This window comes from Nothoprocta perdicaria, unplaced genomic scaffold, assembly GCF_003342845.1.
Source record: "Nothoprocta perdicaria isolate Ctin4 unplaced genomic scaffold, notPer1 scaffold_243, whole genome shotgun sequence".
Taxonomy (NCBI): Eukaryota; Metazoa; Chordata; class Aves; order Tinamiformes; family Tinamidae; genus Nothoprocta; species Nothoprocta perdicaria.
This window is the reverse complement of record NW_020455470.1, coordinates 372,575-389,497: the sequence shown is the minus strand read 5'-3', so window position 1 is coordinate 389,497 and position 16,923 is coordinate 372,575. Positions and strand designations below refer to the sequence as shown.

The following is a 16,923-nucleotide window of genomic DNA, read 5'->3' as shown; positions in this document are numbered from 1 at the left end:
CGGGCACTCAGCAGCCGGGCTGGCGCTGGTGGCGGTGCCGGGCAGAACGGGCGCTCAGCAGGCGGGCTGGCGCTGGTGGCGGTGCCGGGCAGACCGGGCACTCAGCAGCCAGGCTGGCGCCGGTGGCGGTGCCGGGCAGAACGGGCACTCGGCAGCCGGGCTGGCGCTGGTGGCGGTGCCGGGCAGAACGGGCACTCAGCAGCCGGGCTGGCGCCGGTGGCGGTGCCGGGCAGAACGGGCACTCGGCAGCCGGGCTGGCACTCCGTGCCGCGCAGCCGCCCCGTGCTGCCCGGCCGCTCCTGCCACTTGCGTCCCGGAGCGCAGCGCACCCACCTGCCCTTGCTGAGGCGTGTGCCTGTGCTCTGCATAGTCCCTTGTGATGCTGGTTTATGCTATTGTCTGTGCTGTTCGTGTGCCAGCATCTCCTCTGCTTAAAAGGATGCGATGTGTCCAAAGACAGGTTGCCTGAGAGCGCAAATGAGCTCAAACCAAAACTGCTCCAGCAGAGTGAAGAGTAGCTGAGACAGCAGCAGAGCGCTGCTGCTTTGCTGTCACCGTTGGGAAAAAGCAAAAGCCCAAGGTCCCTTAATACCTACTTTTGAAGCCATTGTAAGTGCTCTTAAACCATGACCCTTGAAGCTGTTTGCAGGCCCCTGGTCTGAGACTGGCAGAGGCAGCCAAGTCACGGCACCTGCACAAGGGACCTGGGAAAGCCTCAGTGCCCATCAAAGACAGAAACTTCCCTCCCTGATTTTATCATCATTAGATCTGCGAAAGTGCCCACATTTAGCAGGATAGCTTAAAATGTGCTATACCTTTTCATCTGCCTGCCTGAGGCTTCTAGCAGAAGATGCCTTAGACAGGGGACAGCTTAACCTTCCTCCACGCCGATGAAGAACTGTGCTGAGACTTTCAAAATCAGTTGCATTTACAGCTTTTTAAGTTTGCCTTTTCGAAAAGCTGGTTTAAAACAGCCCGCTGGAGAGGACAGAGACTTGCAGCACACTCTGTGCAGCGGCTCCTGCAAACCCTGGCGCTGGGGCTTGCGCAGAACGAGGCGCCTCTGATTTGCAATGCACCTAATGGGCCTGTTTGGCATTTGGAATTTTGATTCATAAGGGCGTAATGGCCTTTAAGTGACTGTTGCCTTCGTGGAGATGTCTGTGGGCAGGCTCTGCAGAGGGGTGGTCAGAGAAGGGTTTATTTTAAGGGATGGACATATACAGCTCAGGAAATTTGCTGGCTGTGCGCTGGAGGGAAGGGCGTTTTACAGCTGAACTTGCTGCTGGGTGACGAGTGTCACGCCAGTAACTAATCTCTGCGGCAAGCGCGGTGTCCTGCGTGGGCCGGGCCGATCCCTCTCCGGCCGGTTGTGCCGGCGATGTGCGGGCGCGGGCGCGTTCCTCCGCTCCCTTTCTCCCCCGTTGCCCCAGTGCTTTGGGCGGTGGTCAGCAGCGGCCCCCAGGAGCAGCACCTACCCAGCACGTCGGGGCGCTTGGTAGAGGTTGCGGTGGGGCGAGGTGCAAGCGTGTGCGCTCACGTGCAGGCAGATGCACGGTGCTCACAGGCATAGGGTGGCATACACGGAGAAGGATGCAATTTTAGTAATGAATATTATTGGCTGAGCAAATAGCAAGGCAGACGGACCTGGCTCGGAGCAGGCATCGTGACGCACGGGTGGGCGAGAAAGCAGCTTTCCCTTCCCACGCGCTCCGTGTCCTGGCAGCGTCTCGGCCTCGGCGCTCGCCGTGCCCTGCTGCTGCGCGGAACCGCAAGGCCCCGAGTCCTCCTCAGGGGTGGGGGCTGGCGCTGCCCCTCCTCGGGCCCACATTGCTCCCATCGGCTTGGCTTTCCTGGCATAATTCTGTTGGTGGTTCCCGTGCTGCGAGCAGTGGTTGGTCTGTGCACGTTGGCCACCGTTGAAGTCAAGGAGGAAGCCAAGGGCCAAGCGCACGGCAGAGGGGGAAGCCAGCGCTGCAGGTAACCGTGCGGCTCCGCCGCAGCCCTGCCGAGCGCGAGTGTGCGCCCCGGCCGCCCGGCCCGCTCCCCGGCGCCGCCGCGGCTGCGTCGCCTTCGCTCCGCTTCCCGCTCCGCCTCTTCACGCCATAACACGAGGTTGCCTAAATCCACTTGCGCTTTTTCCCTTTGTCATGACTCCAGTCCACTGGCTTGTATTCCCAGGACTTCCTGTTTTAGGGAAGACGTGGGCGATTAGCTCTGCTCAGGGAGCCTCTTCCCTCCTTCCGCCCCTCCAGGGCGCTCGCTGCTGGAGGACGTTCACGGGCTCCTTCTGCCCAGCCACATTTGTCCGCTACATCCAGTTCCCTGGAGTCGCGGGCGAGCGACGCGTCGCTCCCGGATCTCCAACAGCAGCAGCGTTTGTCTCGTGTTTAGTGTGAACGTGACTTGGTTTTGCCTGATTTCCCTGGGGTGACTGTGGGTGTGGGGTGCTTAGCGCCCCATCACATTCCCGTTTGCCCTTGCTTTCCCAGTTAAGTGCCCGTTGGCTCATTTGTGCTTGTTCTTCACCTCTAAATCACAGCTTAGGCAAGTTGTGCACAGCGCAATTAATGCACTCTTAGTGAAGCAGGCTGCATGGCCCTTTTATTATTGTACATACATGAAAATATGCATTTTGTACCCTCCTATGTATATGTTTTTACATCCCCTTCAGTGGACACACATGGCTGCACAGGGGCAGTTTGCAGCATGTGCGTTACCTGTTTCTGCTTACTCACAGCCCCTGGTCATTTGTCCCTCCTTTCTAGCCCTCCTGGTTTCACGTAGCCCAGGGTAATTACTGGCTGCTTGGCTTTTCCAAGCCCATTAACACCCAAGCGGCACAGAGCGGCCCCGGCGTGTCCCGTCCCGTTGGACGGTCCCTCCTGTTGCGATAGGTAGCCGTTTGTCTGTCTTTTCTGTTTATTTATCTTTTCTGTTTTTCTCACCAGAAGGTATTTATTGTTTGCGGAGGCCCGGGGTTGCCCCTGGGGGCCTCGCTGCTGGGGCCTGGGGGATGGACGGGGTTGCTGTCGCCGCCGGCTCGCGCATCCTGCACCTCCTCATGCCTGTCTGTCGTAGCTGTCTCACCGAGGCAGACCTCTTACTGTGTCATCTCCTCCTCTTCCCTTCTCTGCTTGCCGCTCTCCAACTGGTTCGTCCTGTTCCGCATCCTTCCTGTGGCAGTAGCCAGTTTTTCATTGGAAAGCGGAATTGCTCATCCGGCCAAATGGCCAAATCCGCAGGGTTGTCCCATCAGGGGAAAAACACCCTCCTGATCCTCACTGCTGATCAGCTCGTGTCCTGCAGCACCGGGATTGCTCACTCCTGGTATTTTTAAACCTGACTAATGCAGCTACATATGTTATTCTTCCTTATATAAACGCGTAATCCTTTTTTAATCTTGCTGAAAAACTTGACTGCGTGGGATCTTGTGGTGCTGGATATTACCAGCTGATTTACAGATAGCTTTAAAAAAGGTCTGGTAAAAAAAAAAAATAAAGTTTAAATTTGCTGCCTCTGACGTTGAATTGCCCCTTGGCTCCATTATGTAACAGGGGGAGCGGGGAGCTTAGTAAGTTCCATTCTTGTAGTTTTATACATCTCTAATCCCTTCTTGCTTTTATATTTCAAAACTGAGTAGTCGGCCTTTGAAATACACCTCCTGCAAATCCCCCGCCTGCAATGGAGTTTTGCAGCCCGGGTCAGGGTTTCTTGCCGAGCAGAAGCAAGGGACAAAGCTGCGTTAGTGGCAGGTCCAGCTCCCGTGGCCTGGAGAGAAAACTCGGTCTCAGGCGAAACCTTCCCCATCACCCGTTGTCCCTGCCCGCCCTCCTTGGAGGCTTCTGCTAATAACACTGCCTTTTACTGATGGCTAATTAGGAGAATGAGCTGCCTTTGGCTTTGGAGAGCTCTGGTGCCGTTTTGCTGCTGCTAAGGACAGACGGACAGAGCAAATTGTCTCCCAGAGCCAGGGCTGAAAAGAGCGACCACCACCTCTTAATTTAGTGTACGGAGGGATCCCTACCTTCTCTCTACAACCCTGCTGAGTTTATTGCTTCTTGGGCCATTTCTTCGTGACAAAATACCTGGTCACTTGCTTGATTCCCAGATGCGGTGGTGGAATTCCCAGCTCGATTTGAGTTGCTGCAGACGACATGCCGAGCGTTCGCTCGGTGCCTGGCCTGGCGCTCCGGGCATCCGTGCGTGCGGGGCGCGGGCAGGAGCTCGGGGTGCTCGGGCACTGGGGTGCAGGGGGAGCTCGGGATGCCCAGGCCCTGGGGTGCCGGGGGTGCTCAGGGTGCCGTGCAGTGCAAGGTGGCACCCGCGCCCGCCGGGACCTGTGCTCGCCTCCGCAGCCACCCTCTCCTCGCTCTGAATCTGAAACTCCCCATCTGCACAGCACGCATCTTCTCAAAAGATCATTACAGCTACTTTATCCTACCCAGCATGTGGGAGTTTGTTTGCTTTGGGTTTGAATTAAATTTCTACTGTTTCAGTAATGTTTCCTGATGGTTGTGAAACCTCTGGCACTTCAGAGGAGTAAGGTGTGTTGTCTCTTTAGCGGTACAGATCACTAACATTGGCGGAGATTTCTGCTATATAGAAATCAGTTTGGTGGAGGGTTCAGCTTGATGGTAATTGCTGCAGATATAAGCCTATTTTTCATCCTTTTATGGCTGCATTCAGCATTTAAAAGGATTTCCTGTGGCAAACGGCAGTCGAAAGCTGCACGTGTGACTGCCACGCTGGTCCTGGCTCGTCCGTCTGTAAGTGCTGGCCCCACGTAAGGTGCCCGCCACGAGCAGGCAGCAAACGTTGCAAACCTGGCAAAAAGGTTTGTGTTTGGGGGCTCACCTGTAAGCACACTCCTTAATGAACCATAGCCTTAAATGTGTTCTCACCTGTGGGGGAATGGACAGCTTATTTGCCCTGTTAAGGAGAATGTTCTGTTCAGTTAAACCAAGGAAATCGCTCACTAAGGTTTAAGCAATGCTGACTTAAAATTGTGTGCTCCCACAAAAACGGGTATGCCTGGCACCTGTCCAAGCAGGCTGTGGAATGACTCGATAGCAGTGTCTTCAGATCCCGTGATGAACTGGGTCAGCTTTGTCTTATTTGCCCTTAAGGGGAAAAAAATAAATTATGCGTTTGCAATTTGAGCAGCCAGAGAGGCACTGGAGTGATGCCAGAGTCCAGCCGCTCTCAATCCCTCCAGTTGGTTTTGTTACCTTTTATGCTGAGAGGTCGGAATATGCAGAAGTGCCTTTCAGAGTGCTCCACATCTCCTACTTGAGTTCCAGCAGCGGCCCCAGGAGAAGCCCGAGAGCATCTATTGATTACAGGGTTGGTATTACCCTTTTTTTTCCCCTCTCAAAGACACTTTTCAGTAAGAGGGCCAAAAAATGCAGGAGTGCCATACAGATAAAACGCTAGGAATAGCAGAGTGAGGCAAGGTGGAGCGGGCCGAAGGCGGCAGTGCTTGTTTAAGGAGGGTGCTTTTTTCCAAAGGCCGAGGGAGTGCTGAGGTGGAGGGGAAACGCCACGCTTCCCTAGTGAAGGGGCGAGGGAGAGGCGAGATTTCCCAGCGTAAAAGCGAGCAGCCCAAGCCGGCCCTTGGTGTCGAGCAGCCTGTGATGTTCTTATCGCAGGGGCTTCGTTTCGCTCGCCAGCAGCGCGGGGTGCAGCTGCTCTGCGGAAGGGGAGAGCTGATTCCGCCCGTCAAATGTTGCTTAATCCTATTGGATTAAGGAGCTCTCTGTTTGCTTTGATCGCGCCAAAGAATGCGCGCGCGTGTGCCTGCAAGCCCTGGAAATAGTTCGATACAATACGGTTCAAAATGCGGGTTATCTTCAAAGCCGCGCACGGGGCGGTGGGGCAGGGCGAGGGTGCCAGCTGGGGAATGCCTGGGACTTGCCCCACACGGAGGTGCCCCTGGGTGCATCGGCGCTCGGGGCGGTTGCCTCGCGCTGCCGGCAACACAACTGGAGCTGCTGGCGCTGTCTGCCAGGAGCAGAGGCGGCCGCCCGCGTCCTGCGCGTGCTGCGGGTGCTCGGCCGGGCGGGCGGAATGAGGAGCTGCCGCGGCTCGTACGAGCAGCCCCAGCAGCAGTCGCTTGGAAGACAGACTAGCTGAACACACAGTATGTTTAGATCCTGCCTAGATTTTGGGTTGAGCTTTGCTTCAAAGCAGCGCCTGGATGAAGTCACTAATACCGAAATCCTTAGAGATTTTTGAATTGAGAATTTCGAAACTGCCCATTTTTGTCAGGCTTGTTGCATCCCAGTCAAAAAGGAGAAGGTGGGTGCAGTGGACACAAGGCATCTCCTAGTCTGAATCCAAGAATTAAAAACACGGTGTGTGAAGGGGAGCGTAGGGTCAAATATCGAGACCCAAAACTGCTGCTTGATAGTAACGGAGGTTGGTTGGTTCATTTTTGAGTCTTTCGTGTAGTAATTGGGGTTCAGGGAAGTTCACCTGTAACTTGAGCAGTGCCACTTGTTGCAATTCAAAGCTGTCACGCAGAGGAATGGTCATTAACGATCCCGTCCTGCCCCTCCTTCTGCTCCGAGGAATCCCGACACAGAGGATCCTCGTCGCGGTCGGTGGGAGTCACTGAGTTTGGATGCAGTGACGCTGCACTGATTGCTTTTGTCCCGGCGCGAGTGCTTCCCTGTTTCACTGCTGTGACTTCTCGTTTTAGGGCTTCTTCAGTAAACGTCTAAAAGGCTCCATCAAGAGGACAAAGAGCCAGTCGAAACTGGACAGGAATACGAGTTTCCGTCTGCCTTCTCTCCGCAGCGCCGATGACAGGTAAGCGTCGTGGCGTCTCCCCAGGTGATCTGCTCCGCAGAGTGCACCTTCAGCAGGAGTGTCGCTGAGCAAGAGCCCAGCAAGAGAAGTAAGGGGAGGGTTTTTTTGTTCAACTTGCAGGTGGATGGTTTTTGGACTGACTGGTATGTTAGAGCTTGTTTTTCTTATTATACAAGGCTGAAACCTTTAGCTGCTCTTTAACAGTTGACAAAAAAGTTCCAATTAAGCATCTGCAGTCAAATATCTTTTCCTTCTTCAGCATCTCTGCAAATAAACGATGGGCCTTCAATTTCATGATAAAACCCCATTGCATTGGGTGGTTTTAGCGCGCTTTGCCTGCACACGGGCACCCCTGGGTCCGTGCAGGGCACCAGAGAAGGGGGCTGTGCTGGTGCAAGCAGGTGGGTGTGAGGGCCCTGGCGAGCCCCGGGCTGAGCGGTGCCGCTCCGACACATCAAGGGGCCGTGCTTGTCACGATAGGTCGTGTGGGTGCTCCTGGATGGAGTCCTACAAGGAACAGAGAAACTGTTTTTCAGCAAACACGAAAACTCAATGAGTAACTTAATTCTATCCATCTAAGAGCTCCTTCTGGTAAATTCTTGCTTGTTTCTCTTTTGCTGGAACTTTGGGCTGGAAATGGATTATATAAGAAGCAGGTAAAAGCTGCTTTTTCCTGACTATTTGTAAAGTGTCTTAATTGTCTTCATTAAACCTTACAGTGCATTTTATTCCGCAGTAGCTCAGCAGGAGTATCAGACAGAGTGAAAAATAGGTTGCCCTGTACTTAAGAGCTCTCTGCCCTTATGCTGTTTAGTGCATTTTTGCTTCTCCCTTAGCTGAGCAGAATTCATTCGCTGAGCCTGTCGTGCTGTGCCGTTTCAGTCAATGATTCTGTCTTCTCCATCTGAAAGGCAGTGCCGTAAAATGGCTGGAGATGGCTTCAGATGTCAGAGGTGTTGTTGGCTTCAGGAGTTAGAGAGCAGACTGCTGCCGCTCACCACTCGTGGCTGATGTTGTTCCTTTAGTCATGGCAAGGTCACTTTGGAGTGAGGTTTTGTAATAAATCCCTATTTTCAGGGAGCTGCAGCTTGGCTACATAGAACAGCACAGTGAGCACAACCGTATTAAATAAGGTTTCCCTGTGGTAAAGTACTTACTGCTTTTAGTGACTCCTGTCACCAGCTTTCTTTGAAGTTCTGTGATGCAAAAATCTTGCCATAAATAATGTAAAGGACATAAGTGTTTCCATAACATGGTACCCCTGGTAAATGTGCACTGATGACGCGTCCTCTTCCAGTGGAAAGGATCCTGTTTTGGGAAGGTCAATAAGCATATTTACAAGGAGTCCCTGCTACTTCGCTTTGTTGCGTTGACCTTCTCCACAGCAAAGCCCCCTCCTCTCTTCAGAAACGGATCTTCCTCTCCTGCCTGCCAGCGTGGGCATGAATTGGCAGTTAGGCCTCCCTGGCACGTGGGTTTTTCTCCAAATCTGTGCAAAGCATAAAATTCCATGCACGTGGCATGGCACGACACGCTCCGAGTCTGCTCCGCTTGTCCTCTAAGTCTCCTATGCTCAGATTTACGAACAAGGATCCAAGAGGCAAATGAACATAGTGGCATGGCCTGGCAGTTTTGGGGGATTCTGCCCAGCAAATTTGGGGACCAGCAACCTGGAAAGGCAGTGGTGCAGAGGACATTGATAAGGACAAGCATCCATGTGATCCTGCTCTGTTCAGATGCGTCAGACGGAGGGCGTTGAAAAGGGAAATGCTTCGAGAGCAACAAAGAGGGAAGAAACTGAGATGAGTTTATTTGGAGAGAAACCTTTGTGCGAATGGGCAGCGCAGTTCAAGAGCGGGAGCCTTGTGCCGAGCTTGACTCCTGGGTTAGCGAAACCTCATCCTGGTGTTGGACCCGCTCCGTCCTTTGTGGAGAAGGGAAGTGTCTGGGCACTGCTCGACCTTGGAGGTACCTTCTGTTGGAAAGCCCAAGGGTTCATGGAGTTCTGGATGCTGAAAAGTTGTAGTTAAGTCCACTACTTTTCTAAGGGTGCTTCATCATTAAAACACAAGAGAAACTCAGTTCCATCATAAAGTGAAACTTGAAAATAGTTTCTTCTCTCCCCACTACCACCTACCACCACCCCAAAATATCACCGTGTATCTCCGATCGCCTGGAAAATGCGATTGGTGGATACAATAGCAAGAAAAGCAACTCTGAAACCGTGAGGGAATGAAGCTCTGAAGATGAGGAAGAGATTAGGATACCGGGAGGAGAGGGGCTGGAGGGAAGAGGCGGCCAAACAGATCTCATCAGTGTTTCAAACGATACTGCTGTGCGGGCTTTTTGCCAACGGCAAAGCCGGCTACAACTGTTGGGGTGCACAAGAAGGAGCTGAGTCTGTGTAGTTATACTGAATTCATGGGAGGGAATGGCTGTTTTCTGCCCACCTCCTGCTCTCCCTGCCCGTTTGTTTCTGCATGCAGGGCAGTAGGAACATCCCTATCCTGCCCCGGTGAATCAGCCCTTTCCCGTTTCAAGCAGGTAGTGCCGGGTGACATCATGGTGCTACGCAGGCTGCCAGGGCCAGATTGACCGATAACATCTACCTTTTCTTGCTCTGACAAACACAAAGCCCTGCCTTCAAAGAAAGTATTGTTTAGCTTCGTAAATTAAAGCCCTGCGAGGTTGAGAAGGAAATAGAAGCTGTTGTCATGTTGTTTTTCACATACTGCCGGGACGTTTGGGTCCTGTTAAGAAACAGGAGACCTTTATAGGTGAGTAACTATCGAATTCCCAAATGAGGAAGATTGGCTACCCCCGTGCACATCAAGATTTGGGGTGCTGGGGCGTGCCGTCTCATTGAGGATGGTGGCAGGAGGTGGGTTACGCTGGAAAGGATGCGGGATGCTGTAGGAAGGAGCGTGGGGGCAGCCAGGCTTTCTGAAGCTCCGGGAGCCCCCCAAGGGTCAGCGCCACCAAGGGAAGTGTCCGCGTGACTCGCCCCCCTCTCGGTCTGGAATGCCCATCACTCGTGTTGCTGCAGGTTGTGGCTGTCTCCTGAGCAGCCTGTAGTCCTTGGGCACTAGTGCTGGCAGGGCAGCGCCGCGCGGAGCCGCCGCGCCGGCGGAGCCGTCGAGCACCGCGGGCTGCCGCGTGCCTGGCAGCCTGTCCGTGCACCCGCGTCCACGGCTCTGCCAGCTCGCCTGCCACCGCCGCCTTGCATCTCCCCCGCGCCCACGCTTCCCTCGCACGCTTCTGCACTGTCAATAATATATAAAAAAGGCGCTTTGATGGGGAAAAAGCTCAAGGAGAATTACCTTTGAAAGGAGCCCTCAAATTGCTATTTTCAGTTAGTGTCTGGGAATTTGAGAATATTTCCAAGCACACCCCGTAATTCTCACCTCGCTTTTGTTTATGGCGGGGGCGCAGACGTGCTCAAGACTGGCTGCATACGGGCTCAGCAACTGCAGCGAAGTCCTGTGGACAGCTGGGAGGCCCCTGCCCCGGTGGGATTTACTGCCCCACGGGCCCCTCCCGCCCGCCCTGCTAGAAGATTTCCCGGCATTAGCGGCGGGCGGCCGCCCGGGCCGGGCACTTGCCTCGGGTGGGCCGCACGGCACAACGTGGGGCGGCGTGGGGCCGGGCCATGGCCCTGGGGCGCGTGGGGAGGCGCCAGCGCAGCCCGCACCACGGCTTCCTGCAGCTGCGGTAAGTGCGCCCGCCTCGGCGCGGCACACAGCGCCCGCCGGCACACAGCCCGCCCTGCCCGCCTCGCCTCGCCGTTCTCGTTTAATCCTTTCTCTTTCTCTTCCTTTTTTTTATAAGGGGGTGATTCTTCCTGCTGGAGATTTGGGGATAAAAATCTGTGTTACGCAATGCGCTATTAAGGGTTGACTCAGTGCGCGCTTGCGCTCGCTCAGCATATCCGTGTCTCGCTGCGCGCTGGGATACGGGCAGGGGAAGGAGGGGAGATTTCCAGAGACGTCCCGCTCCCGCCTCGATGGACCTGTTTCTTTCAGCCCGTTTTCTCATTCCCCTCACAGCTGCTTGTTTTCCAGCACAAGCTGAACAAGATGTCGCTGTTAAGGCTGCTGTCGTGGCCTTTCTCCCTGCAGGTGGATGGCTTGCTAGCCCCCTTTTTAAAAACGTACTGCTTGGTGGCTGGTGCTTTGCTGCAAACCAAGGCTCCTCCTCGTAGCATTCATTGATAAATCTCTTAGCAGCAAAATGAAGCGTAGGTGGTTAAGAGTCTTGGAAACATATATGAATTTACAACACTGACAAGAGATGGGGAGAGCGTTATGGTGAGGAGATGTGGCAGTCTGCAGGTGCCCGCTGGGCAAGCTGGGATCCGTATGGAGCGCGAGGACGGCCTTTGGGCACGGAAGAGCCACGCGTCAAGCAGCGAGGCTTTGGGGAGGGCCTCCTTTTGGGGAGTCCCAGCCGGGCAGAAGCTGCGGCGCGGGCGACAGCAGCACCGTTCCCCCGGGACCAGGCCCCGGCACTGGCAACCCTGCGGATCGGGTTTTAGCAATAACAACTGCAAGGGAGCCACGCAGAGTGCCAGAGTCGCGGCCCAGCCCCAGGGTGTTTTCCTAAGGGCAGGTGGGTGCCGTGGAGGGGTGAGATGGCTGCTGGTGAAGGGGAAGGTCAGTACGGTGCTGCTGCTTGCTAGTTCGCTGCTTTACTTTCCATCGTTTGGCTCGTCATTGTCCATGGGGCTGTTTCCGAGCGATGCAGTGCTCTGCCTCCTAAGCGCAGTCGCTGGGAAGTCGCCTGTGCTTGGTAGGTTGGCTGTTAAATAGGTCAAAATCGGCAGGAGAGCTGCATAAGCAGCGCGACAAGGAGTTAACCCTTCGCATCGCGAGCCTTCCCGTGAGGAGACCGTGCCAGGAGGCACCCCCCGGCTGCCCCCGAGGCCACAGGTTTGTGTCTCCAGTGCTCCCTGCTCCCACCTGGGATCTTCCTGGGTGCATGGGGAGAGGGACCACTAAGGCCGTGGGCATTGGTTGGGCTGCGGTAGAGGAGCGCGGCCGCGGCGCTGGGGACCACTGCTGCAAACGGCGCAAGCAGCGGTGAGACGTCTAGGACGATCCTTCAGTGCCTGCTTTCCCTGCGGGACCGGACGGCGAGCGCAGGGCGCTGGTCAGCGACAGCCATTCACTCAACAGTAGCGGCTTGTGCACAGCATCGGGAAAGGAAAAAAGTCAGTTGTCGGAGCGAGTTGTAGTTTAAATGGGGATTTGGGTTGTTAATGGGGCTGTTTAACAGCAACAGCTTTGCCGGGCGCCCTGCCCCCCGCCAGCGTGCCTGATCTGCCTGTTTACAGTAAGCTGCTTCCCTGGGATTAGCAGCGCTTCCCGCCTGGGCGGCAGCGCTGGCAGCCTCACGCGGGCGCCGCAGGAGGGGCCGCTCCCGCCGCCGCCCTCCGTTTGGGTCCGGTCCTCGGCTCGGCAGGAGGAGGGATGTGAGGAGGGATGGACGCGGCTCGCGGGCGGCCGTGGGCACTGCCGCGGCCTCAGGGGCCCGGGGCAGCGGGTGCCCCCACACGGGACTGCGCTCCACGTGCCCGCCCCGAGCTCACAACCTGGGCCTGAGGAGGAACTCCTCGGAGCGCGCCAGGACGGAACGCGCGCCGGGACGGAATAGGGTCCCTGGGCCGCGCCCCTGTCTGTGAGGGCAGAGCGCGGGGCCGGCCGGGCCGCTCGGCGACTGCACCACGATGCTCTGCGGCTGCGCGCCGGGCTGGCTGCGCCAGTGCCTCCCGTAGGTGCCCCCTGCCCCGCGCCCCCTGCCTCGCGCCTTCCCTTGCAGATCGCCCTCCAGGGAGGATCGCCGCCTGTGTCCCAGCAGGGAGGCTCAGGGGTAGGAGGACTGCGAGCCTTACAAAGCGTAGCTCACGCTAGGGAAGTGTGTAAGAACTGCTCAGGTGTTTTTCAAAGCTGCAGAGCTGTTGGTTCTCTCTGCTCATGGCTCCTGCAGTAAAGTACGTCAAATCCAGAGGAAGCAGCCTGGGCGAGGAGGCGCGTTTCAAAGCGTTGGCCCACGCTCGAGCGGCTCCGTCCAGCACCTCTGTGCCTTGCGTGCAGCCGTAGCCACGGCCGCGCGCCCCGGCTCCAGGGGCAAGCACTGCTCACCTGCGGTTTGTGTTCGGAAGTAAGGGCGTTACGACTTTATTGTAGCTTATCGGCTTGGTGTCAGCCCGGGGAAAGAAGGGCCCAAGGTGAAGATGCCATCGCCTGTAGGCTGAGCACTTTTACTGGGCTGTTGGCAGCGGAGCTTCCCGCTGCACACAAATGTCACGGTAAAATTGAACTGGAAGAATACAGAGAAAAATTGAGTGCCTTGGGTAGTTGGTTGCAAAATGCGTGGAGTAGGGAAGGATATTTCTAGTGCATAGGAACTGATGGGGACGAAGAGGAGCCTGCGCTGGTAACGGTGTCATGGAGTTGGCCCTGCTGAAGCCAAGGGACATAGGGGCCGGTCAGCTAAAAGAGAGAAGAGCCACAGGTGCCGGGCTGGGGGCTAAGTGGCTAGTGGAGACACAGGGAAGAAGAAAAGGGGAAGCATTAACTGCGAAACTTCAGTGTTGCTACATGACTTGAGCACCATAACCTGGGAAATTATTTGTATTTGATTTTAGGTCAAAGACTCTATACCTTTAGAAAAAAAGTATATCTCACAGGGCATACTCTTGCTCTAACAAGAGCAACTACCATTCTGCGTTGGTTTAGAGATTTAGAGGTACAAGTGTGCTTCTTGCTGCTAGCAAACGTTTCCGTAGTTGAACAAACACCAACGAGTTGCAGTGTGCCTGTGGGATGTTGCCAGATCTCTTAGAAATGGTCAAAAAAACAACATTTATTTCCCTATTGTTGTTCCTCAGGTCGCGTGGATTGCCAAAGCTGAAAGAGTCCCGTTCCCATGAGTCTTTACTGAGCCCAGGCAGCGCGGTGGAGGCCTTGGATCTTGGGGCGGAAGAAAAAGTCTTTGTGAAACCACTTCACAGCAGCATCCTTGGACAAGACTTCTGCTTTGAGGTGAGAGCACTCTCCAAACACCCAGCAGATTATATGCTGTCAGTCAGGCCGAGTGCTTATGTACTCAGAAATGTACTTTAGAGCACACTGGCCTGTGGCGGGGCGGTTGGAGAACAAACTGGAGCAGTGCCCTCCTGAGGTCCGTCTGATCGGATGGGATCCCCAAGTCCTGATGGCTTCAGTCAGTCGGCAAAGAGAAAACATTCTCAATTACCATATCTTCTAATTGAGCATCTCTTACCTTGACCAGTCTCCAGGCATTTGTAGTTAGCACACGTATGTACACCTTAAGCATAGCTATTGCTTGGAAGCTGGGCATTCCTCCTCTCCAGATACACCTAAATTCACTTTGAAAATACAACTGAGAAATTTCCGGTGTGAATGGCCTTGCAGTAGCTCAGCCTCTTCCCAGGTTGCTTGGGGAGAAGCTTTGTCAGCTGAGGACGCGTCCATCGCCGTGGGCAGCAGGGAGCAAAGCTCCTCTCTGCTCTTCAACCTGGGCTGCCTCCAAAACAGGCTATTTGCACTCACACAGTCATTTCCCTGCAAGGGCAGCACCGATTCAACCTGTACTGGATGCATCTGAGGCCGTCACGAGCAGTTGTGGAAGGGAACAGTCAATGTGGCTTCAGCTGAGTCACTCAGATGTGTCTAACGCTCTGAAGTACAACCTGGAAACAGCCCTGGCAGAAAACCAGCGTGCACCAGGCTCTTCTCCTCTGAGACGCAGCCAGGAGCTGTTCCCGCTCGCCTCAATTAGTTCCCTGAAGTCACCGTTTCCAGGGAGTTTTGCCTTGTGTCAATACACTACTAGTTCTGTCTCTGCGCTCTTCAGACCAAATCATCTGGTCCCTGGGATTTTCTGAGGAAAGCTGCAAGCATTTAATAGCTATGGATCAATTAACAACTGTAAAAAATAATTAACTCTCTGGTTATAGCCTTTATAAGAGGTTTAAGAGTCTTTTAAGAGGAACCTTGGACCACTCATATATTTCCTTTTAGTTTTATATTAATTTGAACTGACTTTTTTTTTCTGTTTTCTGTGAGTCTCTCCATCTCTGCTTTCTGCGATCCTCTAATGTTTTCCTACTTTTTTCATATTTACTCCCTGTTGCTCAAACATTCCTAGTTGTCATCTTTGCTTTTTGCAGCCTCGTGCATGTCTTCTGGCCTTGCTTGATCTCAGCTAATCACTTATGTATTGCAGGTAACCTACTCCAGTGGCAGTAAATGTTTCAGCTGTTCCTCAGCAGCAGAGAGAGACAAGTGGATGGAAAACCTACGCAGGACAGTGCAGCCAAATAAGGTAACGGAAGTTGCGGAAATAAGGGAGCAAGGGACACGGAGCTCCGTGCCTTAATGTGGGGGTACGGTGCTGACAGGAGGAAAAGGGATTTCAGAGCCTGGGTGAGCAGGGAAAGTCGGGTTACCCCGGGTAAATACGCGGTAGGTCACCTCTGACGCTGGTGTGCTGCCGCTGTGGGACACGCTCCCCGTGCTCCTGGAGTCGCTTGTCAGAGGAGGAGCGCACTGTGTCCCGGCAGTCTGGCACCTCTGCAGTGTGTTTGCTGTCTAAACTGTTTCACATGCAGCTTTCTGAGAAGGAAAATGTTCTCGCCCCTGCCTTTGACATGCAGAAGACAGCAATTTGCTTCTGCTTTAGGAGAGAAAATGTTCCATTTCCTAGAGATTCTGAATCAAAGCCGAGATATTTCTTTCACTCAGGACAACTGCCGTCGTGCTGAGAATGTCCTCCGTCTTTGGATCATTGAGGCAAAGGACCTGACCCCTAAGAAGAAATACTTTTGTGAGCTGTGCCTTGATGACACTCTCTTTGCCCGCACCACCAGCAAAACAAAAGCGGACAACATTTTCTGGGGAGAGCACTTTGAGTTCTACAGCCTCCCGCCTCTTCACAGCATCACAGTTCACATCTACAAGGATGTGGAGAAGAAGAAGAAAAAGGACAAGAATAACTACGTGGGTCTGGTTAACATTCCCATGGCCAGTGTAACTGGTCGCCAGTTTGTGGAAAAATGGTACCCAGTGAGCACACCTACACCCAACAAAGGGAAGTCAGGGGGACCTTCCATCCGCATCAAGTCCCGCTATCAGACCATAACCATCTTGCCCATGGAGCAATACAAAGAGTTTGCAGAATTTGTTACCAGCAACTACACGACACTGTGCTCCGTGCTCGAACCGGTGATCAGCGTAAGGAATAAGGAGGAGATGGCTTGTGCTTTGGTGCACATCCTTCAGAGCACGGGGAGAGCAAAGGTAAGAGCAGGCGGCCCCTGTCCAAGTGACTCCCTCTTGCTGCTCGCAGCGGGTATCTTTGGGACTGTAGCACTGCAGAAAGTAGGAATCCTGGGCTGGCCTCACCGTGCACAGCAGCAGAAGGTGCCCATGACATTTCTGGAGATGGGATATAAAGCTAGGAAAAGGGTCTAGGACCCTTTCAAGGACAGGTAATTTCCCATTCGGGCAAATGCAGATGTAGATAAGTGTCTTACAAACAGGCAAATGCCTCGGTTGATGCAAAGATTGAAGATACTCTGTGCCGAGTGAAGAGGAGAAAGTAGGGGGGACTATCCAACTTTAACGTTATTCTGAGCATTGGGGACTGTTCTGAGCATTTGATGTTTAGGAATTGTGATACAGGAGAAGAGATAAGTGAATAAGGGTGCTTTGCAGAAACATCTCTTGATGCACTGAGCTGCAATATGCCGTAACTGATTCAGTGCTGAATCAGATGATCAGTTCTGGCCTTGATTTGGTCAGGGTTTGAACAGCTTTTACAGAAGCTGGGCTTAGTGTTGATCCCACTTGCCCTGATGATGTTATTAGGACTTCTCTGTGCACACTGGAAAAAAAGTGTGTGAAAATGTCCTGTAGGTCTTTGAACATCTTGAGAAGTGTTAAAAGGCATCGATTTACCGGGATGCACCTGCCAAGTTGGGCGTATGAGAAGGATTCCCGGCTGTAGCCGCCCTCTTCCATTAATGCCAGTCGGAGTGAGTCACTCACCCCCAACACAGGGTCCAGCAGAGAGCAACAAAAATGA

At 54.1% G+C, this 16,923-nt stretch overlaps 1 protein-coding gene across 1 annotated transcript in view; it reads left to right on the top strand.

Annotated features, from left to right (window-relative positions):
• RASAL2 (RAS protein activator like 2) overlaps positions 1-16,923 on the top strand; it is a 67,157-nt gene that overhangs the window by 31,196 nt on the left and 19,038 nt on the right. The window contains exons 5-8 of the mRNA XM_026039842.1: positions 6,704-6,813; positions 13,703-13,856; positions 15,064-15,162; positions 15,582-16,136. Coding sequence (XP_025895627.1) covers positions 6,704-6,813; positions 13,703-13,856; positions 15,064-15,162; positions 15,582-16,136 — 918 coding nt within the window. The remainder of the gene's footprint in view (positions 1-6,703; positions 6,814-13,702; positions 13,857-15,063; positions 15,163-15,581; positions 16,137-16,923) is intronic.